This window comes from Anthonomus grandis, chromosome 10, assembly GCF_022605725.1.
Source record: "Anthonomus grandis grandis chromosome 10, icAntGran1.3, whole genome shotgun sequence".
Taxonomy (NCBI): domain Eukaryota; kingdom Metazoa; phylum Arthropoda; class Insecta; order Coleoptera; family Curculionidae; genus Anthonomus; species Anthonomus grandis.
Window position 1 is genome coordinate 22911620 of NC_065555.1, and position 16706 is coordinate 22928325.

At 31.3% G+C, this 16706-nt stretch overlaps 3 protein-coding genes across 27 annotated transcripts in view; 1 reads left to right on the forward strand and 2 right to left on the reverse strand.

The window, feature by feature from the left end:
* LOC126741058 (uncharacterized) overlaps window positions 1-3320 on the reverse strand; it is a 169086-nt gene extending 165766 nt beyond the window's left edge. For all 25 annotated transcript variants that reach the window (XM_050447348.1, XM_050447355.1, XM_050447353.1 and 22 more), the window contains exon 1: window positions 38-3320. In XM_050447348.1, coding sequence (XP_050303305.1) covers window positions 1889-2812 — 924 coding nt within the window. In that variant the 5' untranslated portion in view covers window positions 2813-3320 and the 3' untranslated portion in view covers window positions 38-1888. The remainder of the gene's footprint in view (window positions 1-37) is intronic.
* LOC126741439 (uncharacterized) lies at window positions 2893-11892 on the reverse strand. The gene is made up of 3 exons (XM_050447843.1): window positions 10265-11892; window positions 3001-8428; window positions 2893-2909 (listed from the first exon to the last, which is right to left on the reverse strand). The coding sequence occupies exons 2-3, from the start codon at window positions 8426-8428 to the stop codon at window positions 2893-2895; spliced, it is 5445 nt and encodes a 1814-aa protein (XP_050303800.1). The 5' UTR covers window positions 10265-11892.
* LOC126741062 (luc7-like protein 3) lies at window positions 11261-12492 on the forward strand. The gene is made up of 3 exons (XM_050447368.1): window positions 11261-11384; window positions 11514-11622; window positions 11879-12492. Exons 1-3 carry the CDS (start codon window positions 11301-11303, stop codon window positions 12490-12492), a joined length of 807 nt encoding a protein of 268 aa, XP_050303325.1. The 5' UTR covers window positions 11261-11300.
* Window positions 12493-16706: the final 4214 nt, after the last annotated feature.

The following is a 16706-nucleotide window of genomic DNA, read 5'->3' on the forward strand; positions in this document are numbered from 1 at the left end:
TAAAAGATTTGAGAAAAAGATTGAGGCAAAAACTTACTTAATGTGGATACTGAAGCCAGGCTATACTGCTGCCATATGGATATACTGCCAACATATAGTTTCGTCCTTAGTGGGTGATACATATCCGAAAAATGTTTGATATTTTAGAAAGTAACAAATAAATGTTACCTTTTGAAATATTTTTAGGTCTAAAATGTAGAAGTAGGCATAATAATTGTGACGCGGCACGAAGAAATCCACCTAAGCATACATAGAAAAGTTTCACAGGACAGCCGTGAAATGGTCGCCTCATTTCTCGAACGAGCATACGGGAAGGAATCGGTTGTACAGGAGACGTAAGTGGAACGGGGAAAAAAGATTGCTCCGTGCGCATGTTGAAGAACAGTGGGAAATACCAAACTTTGAAATTCAGCAACTTCGTTATTTAAAGTATTACAAAATTTCGGAATGCAAAATGTCGTTAAAAATCAGCTCAAAATCTATAAGAATGAATTGAAAATGAAAAATTGGATTTTTTGACGTTTAGGTGGATTTCTTCGTGCGGCGTCAAATTTTTTTTCACATATTTCTTTCTGAGAAATTTTAAACATTAAAACTGCTGGGACACCTTTTGAGAATATTAGAAAAATGACTCCACTGCAATTTACTTTGTCAAAGCCCATTAAGATTACGTAAAGAAGAAGCTGTTCAAAATTGCCTCCATAAAGCGACTTTTACATTTGAATTAGAAAATGATTTACCACTTCACGTTAGCTCATTATAGATTGAAATTGAATGATGATGAAAATTTTAATGATTTTTTCAACCTAGAGTCAAATGTGTTGGTGAAGATTAAAACAGAAATTTAAAATCGATTTAAAATACTATCCGAAGATTCTCATGTCGATGAAGTTCCAGTATCGACCAAATGCATAGCATTTGGTTCTTACTGGTACGTAAGGTGAAGGAAGACATTATCCTAACCAAAAAGCTTAACATCCCGAGTCGTTAGTTTTCTTTTTAAATTAGAAATACGATTTCGGGATGTTATTTAAAAAAAAAAGAAAAACTTATTTTTAATATTAAAAAAAAAAGTAATTATATTGCCAGTAAAATAATATACTGCTATATTATGGCAGAGAAAAAATCAAACCATAAATAGAAATTTATGTGAATCCTACTAAGAACTAGCATTCTTGATATTTGTTTATTTTATTTTTATGAAAAAATAGAATATATGTTTTATGTAGTCTAAAATATATTAGAATATGACCATATAAATATAATGGCCCATATAATGAAGAAAATACCAGATGTTTACTGGAGGTTCTCATTAATTAAACGAGATTTTAAAAATATTCTTTATCCTTAAATTCGTCCATCCTTCTTAAATATGCTGTCAAAATCTCTGTATCGATTTTGTGCATATTGGCGTGGCGTGGCTTTGAAAAAGACATTAATCCTTAAATTCGTCCAGCCTTTTAAAATAAACATCAAAATCTCTGTATTGATTTTGTGCATATTGGCGTGGATTTAAAAAAAGACATTTATCCTCAAATTCGTCCATCCTTCTAAAATATGCTGTCAAAATCTCTGTATCGATTTTGTGCATATTGGCGTGGCGTGGATCTGAAAAACACATTAATATCCTCAAATTCGTCCATCCTTCTAAAATATGCTGTCAAAATCTCTGTATCGATTTTGTGCATATTGGCGTGGCGTGGATCTGAAAAACACATTAATATCCTCAAATTCGTCCATCCTTCTAAAATATGCTGTCAAAATCTCTGTATTGATTTTGTGCATATTGGCGTGGCGTGGATTTGAAAAAATTTTCCTCATCTTGTGTGGTCGCCTGTATAGGCTAGTAGTATCGGTTTTCATGTAGGATGATATCTAGTTTCAAAATTTAACATTTTTCCAAGACTAATAAATATACATCTTCTAAAGTATTATCGAAGCTAGATATTCTTGTTATCCGATTGTCATCGCATTTCCACCATTGATCATCATAATTTACTAAAGAAGTATAATGGCCTGATTCTATGGTATTTCCATGATGTCTAATAACACTCCTTACTTTAAATATTTGATTATCCAAATGTATACTTTCAGGGGCAAAATTGAAAAATTTGGTGTTTATCTTACTACCTTGAGGACTAATTCTCTGAAGACACACCACTAAATATTTGATGCAAACAACTACTGAGCGTGTTCTTAGATTACAATTATTACAATTAGGGCAAAGCCTATCAGAGTCTTTTAACATTAACATCGAATTAAAATCAATTACGTCATCACAGTTTTCAGGAAAATAAAGAAAATATGTGTATATCAGTTGTTCGCCCCCATTTGTATAAACATCACAACTTTGGCAATTTAAGAGTTCATAGGTGGTGGCTTTTATAAAAATCCCAAAATCATCAACATCTAATTTTTGAATCAAAGCCTGGCAAAATGATTGGGCATCCTTTTGTTGATTTTCCGCAAAATCGTCACTATGTGGTCCAGTTACTAATCGACGAACTGTTGCAGTGCAATTAATTTTTTTCAGCAAAATATCATTTAAAATGTTATTTAATGCTGTATTCTTCTTTGAAATAGAAGCGTGAAATTCGGGCAAACATAAAAAGGATTGAATGACACTATTTGCATAACAGGACACCTTATCATCGTTTACTAATGCGGGTGGTTTATTTATTACATAAGGAATAGTATCCTGATCCGAACTAAGATCTATTACGATGTCATTATTTACACTTTCATTTTGATAGATGGAATCAGATAAAACATTTTGAGTTAAAGTGTGACTAGTTCTAAATCGACTTTTCATAAGAGATTTTGTTAGATCATCGTTGTTCGCTTTATCTAACTGACGCTTTGGAATAAAACCATTGTCATAAAGACTAACCACTATTGATTTATGGTGACTATATACCGTGTTATAAATATTGTGACTTAAATTATTAAAATTACTGAATAGCCAATCAATTTGGGTTTTTGATTTAGTAGTAGACTCACCAATGTCAAGTTTTGAAGTTAAGCCTTTTGATATTAAGCAATGTTTTAGACCATTATCACAGTTATTAATAATATCCTTATTAAAATCTCCAATGATTAAAATGTCCCCTTGTTGCCCAATAAGAATTTCGTCTAAACAAATTTTTGCTTCTATAACAGTCAGTTTTGGTGGAATATAAACTGCTATAACATTTATATCATTCAAAAAAAATGAAATTGCTTGAAAAAGTATACCAGAGAAGTTTTTTACATATTTTTTCACTAATTTTATTTCCACTGGTATATCTAGTTTCTTGTAACAAATAATTCCGAAAGGTTTACTGACACTTTGATCATTAATTAAATTGGCAAAAATTTCAAAGTTATTTAATTTTAAATTTTGTTTGTTCTTATGCAACCATGTTTCAACAAATATTAATATATGTGCGTCTTTAAAAATTGGATTATTACTAATAAGACTAATATTCTTTGAGAAACTCTGCACATTATGGTAAGCAATTATGCATTTAACATTTGAATCCTTAATAAATTGAGTGTCATACTTTGATGTTATAAGTTTATTTGTTTGCATACTTACTAATTCCTTAAAAGCTGCATTATCTTCGTTTGGCGGTTTTGGAGCCTTGAAGTTTCCAACAATATAGAGGCCGCTAAGCTTAGTGGCTCGACTACAAGCAACGTAGGTACTGCTTCGGGTCATCCTACTTGAAATATGGATAGCAACTTGTTCGTAGGTTGCGCCTTGACTTTTATGAATGGTAATTCCCTCGCTGATTAACAGAGGAAATTGAAGTCGTTCAACATGTACGTTGCTGCCTTTTTTAATCTTAATAGCTCTTGCGGCTTTTTCTATTGGCGTCCAAGTGGATGGAATATGTTTGGATTTCATAAGGGATTGCGCTTTGTTTCTGCATTCTTTCCCAGATTTATCGTCGAAAAACTCAATCCAAACTCGATAAGGAATCTGGTTTTGATTATAGTCTATTTGGCGTAAAATACCTGTGGCACCATTAACTATGCCGTCACTAGTATCTATATTCATGGAGATCATGTATTTGGCATCTATTTGTAGAATTAATGTTAACATTAAGCCAAAACTTTCTTCTTTTTTTAACCCTTTAGCATGTTCCATAAATAATTGTTTTAAGCGATCAGAGCAACTTCCTTTTATGATATCGCGAGCCTCACTTACTGCCCTTTCTGTTTTATATGTGGACAGTTTTTTTTCATTAAACGCATCTACTTCCTTATTAGTGGCAAATAGGTGCATTGCATTTTCAGGAATTAGATCTGTATGAATTTCTCTTGATCTTATGAGCTCTATATCCTCATTAGTCATTTTGCCAAGAGCCATATTGTTTAGGGCTACAGCAAAAGCTTTATCTTCACTCTGTCTCATTATCTCAGTCAATTCGAAATATTTAAAATGATCCCACAAATATGTGCCACATAGCTGCTTGTACGGATTTGATTTGACTGGCAAAAATATAAATACGTCCATCACTGGTGGAAGTTGGCGAATGTCTCCACACATAATAATAGGTATATTACCAAAGACAGCATCAGATTTAAATATTTGCTGTAATCTACTATTAATATGGTCAAACATTCTGGCGCCTACCATGGAATATTCATCTATTATAATTAATTTCAAATCACATAAATTACAATAAATCGTATTAACTACGTCATGGCTCAACGGAACTAATTCTTCACCATATTGAGATATCGGAAGAGATAATGCTGAGTGTAGGGTGATGCCTCCAATATTAAAAGCGGCTTTGCCTGTCGGAGCGCAAAGCAAAACTTTTAGACTGGTAGGATTGTTTCCTGGTATCGAGTTGAAATGTCGAAGTAGCGACTGAGTGATAGCCGTGATCAGATGACTTTTGCCTGTACCAGCAGAGCCACTGAGTGTACAGTAGAAAGTTTTCCCCTCTATTATATTATCCTGCACAATATTTAAGAACTGGTATTGTTTATGGTTTAGCTTACGTATAAGTGAATCATATTCCAAGTCAGTTATTTGATGAGGTGTTGGAAATACTATGTGTTTTGCCGGAGAATCATCATCTTCACCGATACAACTAAACGGATCATATGCGGGTTTGTCTAAGCCATAAACACCAAACTCACCATCAATTTCTCCATCAAATCCTTTATGTACTAATGAATCAGATTTCTCTTCAGCAAGTTTGAGGGCGTCATCAATTGTTTTCTCATCTAACACATTAAATTTCTTACGGTTTGCAGCAAGTTCTTCAAATCGATCTTCATATATAGTTTGTTGATCTATACTGTCTTGTTCTATTTCATCTACTTCATTTCTCCATGGAAGATATAGCATTATCTGCTCCCTGTAGTAGTTTTTGGGGTCTTGTTGAAGTCCATATCGACGATACGAAATAATTTTAGCGCACTTTCTTCTTACTAAGACGCCACTCCTCCCTTTTAGTGGTAAACCATTGATTTTCGTGCTTGCCTCCTTTTTGAAAAAATCGTAGTAAGCTGCGAATTCTGCTAAACAAATATTTTCCATTTCGTCAGGTCTTGCTTCATAATGTTCTATTAGACCCTCCTGATATATGTTGGTATCATCACTGTCCATCTGGTTAAGTTCTTCCAAGCTCTTTAGCATTTTTGTTCTTTCCATGATTGGGCTTGTAGGAATGTATATGTAAGAGGTACTAGTGTCATACATGTGCAATTGCAAAACTGAGTATGCTGCTTCTTGAGCACTTACCTCACTCGCATTTAAAAAAGCTGCTGCAAGAGTCTTGAGTTTGCTTTTAATATCTAAGTTGCCTTTTTTAATTTCCTCCATTGTCTTCATTAATAGGTCGGATACCCCTCGTGACGATTTGTTGATATAGCCTACAATATAAGAGCAGCAACCGTATGGCTCATAGACCAATTGTATATCCATGTTACTTTTCATCATGGAAAAGATTTCTTCATTGAAATTATTAATAAATCCGTCTTTTGGCTGCCTCTTTAAAAACAATGTTGGTTTAAATATATTGTGCTGAATAATATTTATATATTCTTCTTTAGACATACCAAGGTCAGCCAAAAAGTGTTCAAATGATAACTCTGGTTTGGCATTAAGTTTGGTCATTATCGTAAAATACTTTTCGGACATGGCTTTACGTAGTTCTGGTTCCTTCACTCTGTCAATATTAATTGGCATAAGTATAATAGACTCATCCATTGGGAGATATGGGATATGATACCTACAAACTTTGTACCCCTTAACATCTTTTTGACATGACTTAGAATGGTGGTGTGTATTAAATTGAATAATATCACGAACACTTTCTAAGTCACTCTGGCAGGTAATATACTTATTTGCAAAATCAGCACATTCCTTGAAGCTCTCTGGCGTCACACTTAATTTGGGAGCATTAGATAACCACAATAATCCATGTACATGTGGAGACCCACGATGTTGAAATTCTACCCGATAATAGTGATGTTCTATTGGGTTCATTTTAAAAGGTCCATTGGCACTCTTCATATGTTTAAACAACAATTTAAACCGATGATCAAAGTATCTAGCACATGTTACGGGATCTTTTCTGATTAAACGAGTCTTCTCGATATAGGGTAGATTACTTGCTTCCTCAAGGTTAAGTTCCTTATTATCAACCACCTTTGCTAATATGGCAATCAATTCAGGCCATGCCGTTTCTGCCGCAGATATAGTAAAAAACAAAGTTGGAATTCCAAACTGACGAATCATACATAGCAACTTTGTTTTTTCTTGTTTCCAATAAGCAGGTGAATTTTTGACCTTACTAAGAAAATGGAAGCCTTGGTCATTTCGAATTAGTTGCTCAATAAAATTTGTTTGCCTAACTTGTCCAACTGTATATGTCCCTTTCTCATTCTTCTTTTTTCTAAGGGCTGTGTAAACAGCATTTGTCAGTTGTATCAATTGGCACTTTTTAAATGCATATAATAGAAAATCAGTTCTTGCAAATCTTCGATCCATGTGTTGCAGTAAAAGTTTAACTTCATCAGAGTAACTAAAGTTGACAAAACATTCTTTTGCATATCCACAAAATAGTGATGGAAATGACAATTCATCACTATATTTGTCCATCATTAAATGTAGAGGTGTTTTTCCTTCTCCGGGTGCGAAACAAATATTTTCTGAGTTACATTTATCTAGAAGAGTTTCTTGACCACCAGGATTTACAGGCTCATCATCTTCTAAAAATTCAGTTAAATCATAAATATTTCGCTTTTCATTTAAATTATTTTGTATTCTAGCTGGCTCAAATACGTTCGTGGAAGATGTATCTTCTCCATCAACATTCATTTTTTCAATATCAATATTCAATATCTCAGATGTTTTATTTACTTTACAGAGATCACTTTGAGTTCTTATAAAATCTTCAATATTTTGTTCCCAATCATTTGAAACACAAAGTTTTATACCTTCTGGCTGGTAAAGAGGTTGCTTACATAAATATTCAGCTGCCTTCAAGATTATATTTGGCCTTACAGTTTCAAATAGATAAGCATTTTTATAATCCAATTTACGTTTTAATTGAATCTGTATAGTTTGGGTTTCATCTAAATGTCTAGGAAGTAATGTAGTGGATGTATTTATATTCACTGGTACATTAACAATTTGTCCTGTTATGTAGCATTGTCTGGCATATCCAACTTCCCTGATTTGCATAAAGGGTATTCTTGGCGATACCATCCTTTCTTCCAGAATCGATAACCCTTTTAACTCTTCTGGTACAGCATGAACCATATTATAATTGCCACACCAGAATTTGGGTAGTTTTCCCTTGTAAAGATTTGTTAAGCAAGAGCCACAAAAATTGTAACCATTATTTACAATTTTTTGTATAAATTGGGAGCCAAACTTTTCTTCCAATCGCTGGATGTTTATTGTTTTACATATAGATGGAAACCACAATCTTAAGCAGCAACTACATGCAACCGTTGGTCCCTCTCGTATAGCCAATTCAAAAGGTGTAGGCTTATGTAATAATATAGGTATGGTAGAGTTATCTTTAGAAACCATTTCAACATCATATTCTACATTGGTCTTTTTAAGTTCCTTTTTGTTAGTGTCTATTTGTTGATTTTTTGGAATCTCTATCTTTTTAAGAGTGTCTTTAATAGAACAAACAATGGGAACCTTATCTTGTATTCCATTTGATGAATCTTTGGTCAATTTTGGTTTCTTTTTAGGTGTTAATTTATTATCTGTAGCAGTTTGTTTTCTTTTATTTGTATTTTTACATACACATGTCTCTTCAATTTGCGTTCTATTTGTGCCTTGTTCTGATGCATTATTCTTTAAGGCAATAGAACTGTCCTTGCTCTGGTTTAATATATTTTCTGCTCTTCTGGCTTTCTGTATAAGCCTTTTAGTCTTGGCTGACTGTTTCTTCACTTTAGGCATCTGAAAAATAATAATGATCGATTTCTAATGCAATAATTTAACTGATTTTTTAAACATTAGCCTCAGAATTAAAACAATAATTACATATTTATTAATTATTAAATATTCAGAACATATTCCTCTACATTTTTAATAACTGGGCATAACAAATGCCAAATACCTTATGTTTTAACCTATTTTCTACTGCAAATAAAGAAACAAACAAACAATCTGTCAAAATGTTTGCATCATGCTTATTTATTAGGAAATTAACAAAGCATAATGATAGAAAATTAAAACAATGACAACAGATGCATACAGTTAACAACTGTAAATATAAAAGCTAATGCTTGATGTGTTTTGTGGTAATATTATCTGATTTACAATTTTGGTACCAGGCATTTCTCTCAATCACTTAAGTCCTTTGTAAAGTGATTTGTCAAATCAAAGTATTAGATTTACCAGTATGCGTATGAAATATACTCTATAGGTAAGGTACTAAAATGGTGTAACAGAAGCTTTTGATGTTAAAGCTTAAATATCTATATAGAAAAATAGTTTTACTATAGAAAAGTAATTTTATTTGTTTGAAAGGTGATAAAATTATGCTGTCAGTGTTAAATACAAAACAACAACTGCATATTACATATATATACTGTGAATTAATTCTGAAATCGATTCTTGATTACCTGTTTGAAAAGAACCTAGGTCCAAAACTTATAAATCTGTAATATTTATTTCTATAACTGCATCTTTTTCTAAAATTTCATTAATAATTCCCAAGATCTACAGATTTACCAAAAATAAATAAAAACATACTGGGTGACACAGGAAAAAGGAAAAAAAAACACTTAATAACTAATTTACTGTTTAACATAAACAAATGAACCAAATGAAGAAACAAATTTGGTATATCAATGGAATTATTATAAGAGCATCTTTTGATATATTCAGTTGTTTTTCATTACTTCCAGTTTAACAGGAAGTGACAATAACTTTCTTATTTTAAATGGTATATTATTATGTATTTCGATAAAGAATAATATTCTGAAAACAATGATACCGGTTTTTCCTAATTTTGTTGGAAAGTGATGTTAATTATTGTAATTAATATGTAATCAAATATAATTCAAAATAATTAAATTCAATAAGATTACTCCTATAGAGACACCTATACCAGGTGACACAGAAAAAAGGGTCCTTTTCAAGATAAATAAATGAAATTTGGTATACCTATTGATAGAATAGTTATAAGAGCACCTGTTGAAATGTTCTATTGTTTTCCATCACTTTCCAACATAAATTAGCAAAAACCAGTATCATTGTTTTCAGAATATTATTGTCTATCGAAATACATAATAATATACCATTAGTGGTATAATATACGGTGTGTACTTATTTATAGGAATAAAATAGGAAATAAAAAAGTGAATTGGATAACCCCAAATGTTCTAATAATGTAATTTACTCTTATTTTTGACATTTCATTTTGTTTTTTTAAATAGATTTATGGAAACTCAATGTTAATAATGATTAATCATTATTTTCCAACATTGTAAATTTAGTAATAATACCACAAAACATCATACCTGAATAATAATTATTTAATATGCCTCTCATGTGCACAGTAAGTCGCCAGAATGTTAATTGTTCAAGTTGTATTCTTACCTTTAATGGATATGTAATAGTGCTAACATTTAGAAATAAAACAAAGATTTTTAGATATTAAGTTATTTGAGATGTAATAATGAATAATTTCAAATCAATTATGAATTTCCATAAAAGCCAAGTCACTTGAGATATAATAAACACAGTGAGTAAATTCAATGACCAAAAATTAATTAAATTTAATCTTACCTTACAGTTTTCTGATGTTTCCCAGTGTCCAAATGTCCAGAAATACTGTGCAGCAGATTTTATTTCAAAGGAAATGACACTTAAACTACTAACTTAAAATGAAAACCACTAACCACTAAATTCAACGTCGCATCAAACCATTGGTTTGTTATTTATAGTAGGTATAATGAATCAACTATGAGGTTGAATAGTAAAAAGTTTTTTGTGAAATACTTTAATACAACACAAACTACACTCAATACCTCAAATTCACAAATTATTAACAGGATCACCACAACTTAGAATATAAAACAAACAAAAATTCCACACAATAACACAAACTGGCCAACAACAAAGTTCTTAATAAAAGATAATGTTCCTGCTGCACAGTATTAATAGTTTAAAGTCTTTCCTGTTCTACTAAACTTGGAAAAAGAAATGACTTTCTGAACTTTCCCTTTGGCATTAACTCTGGGTGGCAGTTCACATCCACAGTACACAAAATCTAATCACTATATATTTAGGACTGATATAGAAATAAAGACTTTTGATTACAATTTATCTTCTTTTTTCACAAATAACAACAATTTACATTGGAACCGGCACCAGAGAAACCAGAGATAAATAATTTTAAGACAGGTTGGGCAGGCACCATAAACAATTTGTCATGGCAGTTGACGTTGACAAGCAATGACAGTTGGGACAGACGTGAGCAAGAAACGGCCAAAGAAAATAAATGAGCAGATTTCTATTCACCATTTTACAGTGTTGTCTAGTATACTTTTTTTTTGCAATATGAAATTTAATACAAATTTATAATAAACATTTATTTCGCGGCAGAGCAAATTTACTTCTATTTAAAAAGTCATGTTCGTCTTGTTATGTTAATTTATTTAAATTATTAACATTGAAATTCTTTAATGCTTTTATCTTCTACATAATATATTTATAGTAGGCCGTGAAAACATCAAACATTTATAAAAAACAAATGACACTCAATATTAATAAACAACGCGTATTTTTTTTGACAGAAACACTATAAAAAAAGTTATTAATAATGGACGACAAAAATATGATGAATATTGATACGGTGATGGAAGATATGCAGAACTTTTTAAACGGTTCTGCAAATACAGTAAAAGTAAGTATAACGACTTTTCAATACAACCTTGTCAATTATTTTTTCAAAGCTATTCGTAATAAAAGCTTTTAATTGGCCGTCATAACTGTAATAAATGTAAAAATAATTCCTTTTTTATGTTCTTATAAGAGTACCGAAATCGCAAAAGAAGTGCGGCTGGTGGAGATTGGCCCAAATAATCCAGCTTATTGGGCGGAAATATTCAGAAAGCAAGCCAACAATTTGCCAGAACCTCCTCGTAAGTATGACAACATGAAAAAATAAAAAATAAATATTATTCTTGTAAAACTCCTTTTCTTTTATCTACCCTAAAAAACGCTTAATCTATATAAAAAAAAAAAGATGTGATCTTTATAAAGCATTTAAATAAACTTATTTTATTCGATATGGACAAAATAAAAATATGTACCTACATACTTTTATTCCAGAAACATTTTTTTTAATAATTTTTAATAAATTTTATCCTTCTCATCAATGTATTTATTAATTTTTAGAGTATAATCGCGAAATAAGGGATAATGAACAAAATAAAAGCAATAGGAAAGCCGAAGCAGAAAAAGAAGACGAAGAAAAAGAAAGACAAATCTGGATAAGGCAGAGGAGAGAAGAAGGAAGAATGAGAGAGCAGAGAATCAGAGAGGAAAGAATGAGAGAGAAAAGAATTAGAGAGCAGAGAATAAGAAGAGAAATGGAAGTGACTCCGAGAGTGGAAGAAGATACGGGGAGGAATAGGGGAAGAATGAATAGAAGTAGGAGTAAAAGTAGAGACACATACAGCAGAAGGCGACATGAAAGACAAGAAGAAAGAAGAGAAAGGGATAGAACTAGAAGTAGGGATAGTTATGAAAGTAGGAGGGGAGATAGAGGGGAAGAAGTTCATAACAGAGGAAGGATACGTGGACGCGGCAGAGGAAGGGACGAGAGGATGGGGAACGGTGGTCGATATGTCCATCCTCATCGTGGTCGCGGACGTGGGCGTCGGGAAATTGCAAACACCCAGACATCAAGACGACAGCCACAGCAAGTTGGGTCTGGTGTTGTTGGGTGTTTGCAATTTAACAACATTGCGTCTATGGTTGAGTTTACAAAACAATTTTTCAATAAATAATTTTTTCCTTAAATCTGTACTTCTTAATACTTAATATATGTATTGTTTAAGTTTTGTTTATCATTTCTTCAAAAAAAAAATCAACGAGTGCAAAATAGATGACAATTATTATTTAAACACAAAAAGTGGTGTCTTATAAGGGCCTAGAATTCCTTCAGCTATTCTATGATTGATATGGGTAAAATAAACCGTTTAAATAAAATAAGCGTCACTTGCCTTAACAACCCCTGCAATAAAATTAATCTTATTCTACTATACTTACCCTATGTCGCCAAACCCTAAATTGAAAAACAAAAACAGAACAGAACTATATGAATTTTGCTGCCAAATTATTTAATTATATAATGTATCGAACCGACCGTGCAAAAATAAATTTAGTGCGCCCATAAGATGCCATGCTGAGAAGTCAGTCAAATTCAGATGTCAATGTCAACCCAACAAAACAATAACATAATTCACCTTGAGAAATTATTATTATTTTTTAACTAATATTTATTAAAAACACATAATTTACAACTTCTTAATTCGCATACCTATATGTATTTTATCAGTTGGTTAGGTATGATTTGTTTTCATCCTGGTCAACAATTCAACAGCTATGGGACCCATTAGTTGTAAACCAGAAAGAATTGCATGTTTTAACTGCTGATTAGTCTACCATACAACTAGGAATAAATAAGCTAAATAAAGTATGTTAAGATTCCTAAGAGATCATGAAATGTGTTTGATAGGGCTCAGACCAGGCACTTAAGGACATCCATCGAGAAATCATTGAGATTCTACCATATTGATGAAATCGGGAAACCAGGAAAAACTGCCTGACTTTACTGTTGATTAGACTACCCAGCCAGAAATAAATAAGATTCATAAAGTATGTTAGGATTCTCCAGAGATCATGAAATGTGTTTGAAGGGATAGGTGCAGTGATATGAGGAAGGACACAAAAATTAGAAGTAAACAGGAATCTAAATGTGACACAAATTGTAAACTTTTTTGTTGTGAGTAAAACGGAGCAGTATTTTAATAAAGTTCCATTTATTACTGGATTTTTTCACCAGAAGATGGATGCATTTATAATTTATATACTTAATTTGTTTCAGATCTTGAATAGGCAAAAAGGCACGAGAATCTTTCAACTGGACCCAAAGTCTCTATTTTTGGTTAGATAAAACTTATTTAATGTTTATGTTCCATAACCTGTTTATTGTTTTATTAACTTTTGTCATACAGTTATTTAGTTTTAATAATTAAAGAGAAAATTGATCTATAGTAAAAGTTGTCTTTTTTTGAAGATTCTATTCCTTAAGGCATAAACCATATTTGCTCTATATTTATCTGCAGTTATTAGCATATAATTATTATCCATTTCATACACATGTTTAATTTTCATCAAAATTTCATATAATAAATAGTTTTGACAATCTACCCTCATATAAAGCAAATATTATTGGAACAGTTTTCTAAGAGCTACTGTTTATATGTGGCGATCAGTTTAAATTTGTACATACACTTAATCCGAAATATTTTATAGACAGTATTTATACCTGAATGTTCTTACATACTTAACTAAAGGAGTGCTTTATTCTTTTGCTTAATCATAATATATCTTGTTTAATCAATGTTTTTAATTTATTTAGAAAGTCATTTAAGATATGTACTTAGGTCATTAATAAGTTACAATGCCTTGCAGAAAAGCAAACATATCTGGTTTCTAAATTGGTACACTGGCTGAAAGGGAGGACAACAGAACTCCAAAGACTAACCCTTTCAGCACACTTACAAGTATCTTTTAGTTTCTCATAATGCTCTCGGTCAATTAAATATTTATTTATTCATTTATTCAATCAATATATGGGAAACCCCATTTTACAAAAGATTTGATTACAATATTAAATAAAGTAAAAGATGTATAATTAACATAATAAAAGTACTTTCACGAACATAATTAGACAGTCTTCAAAACATATACACAAGAAATAAACACAATAAGAAAACAATAAATTAAAATATTTGACCCAGTTGACCAATAAATCCAGAGAGTGAGCTTGCAAATGGATCAAGTTCAGGGTGAGAGTTGAAATAGGCAAGACTAGGACAGATTGGAGAATGTAAAGAATAGTTCAAGTGACAGATTGGTAAAGCAAACAGTTCATGTCTCCTTAGGGTGCATGCAGGGACCTTTAAATTAAAGCTGTTGATGAGAGCAGGGCAATCAATAAGCCCATGAATAACCTTATACATAAAGCTGAGGTCACTTTGAATCCTAGATTCCAACGATTGAAGTCCCAATATTGCCTCCATGTCAAGTAGGTTATCCTGCATATTCAACTTGTAGGGACAGTACTGGGTAAACCTCTTTTGGACTCTTTCAAGTTGCATTTTGTGACAATTATAAAAAGGAGACCAAATGATCGAGGCATACTCTAAATGACTTCTAACCAATGAACAATAAAGTATCTTCAAAGTAGATATAGACATGTCATGACAAGTTCATAAAACAAAACCTAACATCTGAGAGGCCTTCCCCTCCACAAGATCACAGTGTTCCCCAAATTTGAGCTGAGTATCAAAGACTACTCCTAAATCCTTTATTGAGCCAACAGAACTAAGTACTATGTCATCAATAGTGTATATATTCATTTTGTTTTTAAGTCTAGAGAATCCAATTGAGTAGCACTTATTTATATTTAAAGAGAGATCATTCATATTAGCCCACTTTACAAAAAAATATGTTAAATCATTTATAATATTTTCACTAGATTAGCTATTTTACAGTTTTATTTTCCAGCAGAAGAAGAACATGAATACTCACACAATTCTCTTAAATATTCCAAGTTAAAGGAAAAAACATTCAATATTATTTAAATCTTTTTTTTTTTTGTAAGTAGAAGTCCATTGTTGAAGTGGAGTGACTATAATATAGTGGGTTGGGAAGACTTTTCTCGACAAATGAAAATGCCAATCTTTTGTCAAGAGGTATGCATTTTGATGAGTTGATTTTTGTTGCATTATCATCAGACTCTAACACTATATAGCTGTAATGTTTACATGAAAAACCAGTAAGTTTTTCTGCCCTTCCCAACCCGCTATATTTTAGGTAGGTAAAATAAATGGTGGCCACAGTTAAATAATTAAGTAAAATCATCTTTATTTCAGAAACACTTATGTTACACTTACACATCACTTTATCTGATAGAAAAGAGAGATTTAACAAAAATAGCTGTTCTTTCACCTAATTTAAACATAAACATAATTTATTCATGCCATATACACAAAGATGCTCAAATATGTCACAGAGAAAATCTTTACACTTCTTAATATTATTAATAATCAAAGGATTTAAAGTTTTATATTATAATTACATATATGAGAAATCATCATTTAGAAATTCTTGTATTGAGAAAAAACATTTTTTCAATAGATATTGTTTTATAGTAAATTTATATTGCAGTAAAAAACTTGGTAGGTAACAGTTTAATGGTAGCAGGGAGAGCATTATAGAGTTTGGGACCATAGAAAGAAACCCCACACATACCCTTGTGTACCCTATAAAAATCTGTATATATATATGTTCTCTATTTCTCGTAAAATGATCATGTACATTTTTGTTTGTGGAGTAATCGCTAATATGTTATTTAATATGTACCAATATATAATTATTATCCATTTCATACACATGTTTAATTTTCATCAAAATTTCATATAATAAATAGTTTTGACAATCTACCCTCATATAAAGCAGATATTACTGGAACAGTTTTCTAAGAACTACTGTTTATATTTGGCGATCAGTTTAAATTTGTACATACACTTAATCTGAAATATTTCGTAGACAGTATTTATACCTGAATGTTCTTACATACTTAACTAAAGGAGTGCATTATTCTTTTGCTTAATCTTAATATATCTTGTTTAATCAATGTTTTTAATTTATTTAGAAAGTCTTTTAAGATATGTACTTAGGTCATTAATAAGTTACAATGTCTTGCAGAAAAGTAAACATATCTGGTTTCTAAATTGGTACACTGGCTGAAAGGAAGAACAACAGAATTCCAAAGACTAACCCTTGAAGCACACTTACAAGTATCTTTTAGTTTCTCATAATGCTCTCGGTCAATTAAATATGTTAAATCATTTATAATATTTTCACTAGATTAGCTATTTTACAGTTTTATTTTCCAGTAGAAAAAGAACATGAATACTCACCCAATTCT

Excerpts from the sequence above, each read along its gene's own strand:
- LOC126741062 (XM_050447368.1), top strand. The coding sequence starts at position 11,301 with ATGGACGACAAAAATATGATGAATATTGATACGGTGATGGAAGATATG. Across the intron at positions 11,385-11,513 it reads GTTCTGCAAATACAGTAAAA|AGTACCGAAATCGCAAAAGA; the intron begins GTAAGTATAACG and ends TGTTCTTATAAG. Across the intron at positions 11,623-11,878 it reads CAATTTGCCAGAACCTCCTC|AGTATAATCGCGAAATAAGG; the intron begins GTAAGTATGACA and ends ATTAATTTTTAG.
- LOC126741439 (XM_050447843.1), bottom strand. The coding sequence starts at position 8,428 with ATGCCTAAAGTGAAGAAACAGTCAGCCAAGACTAAAAGGCTTATACAG.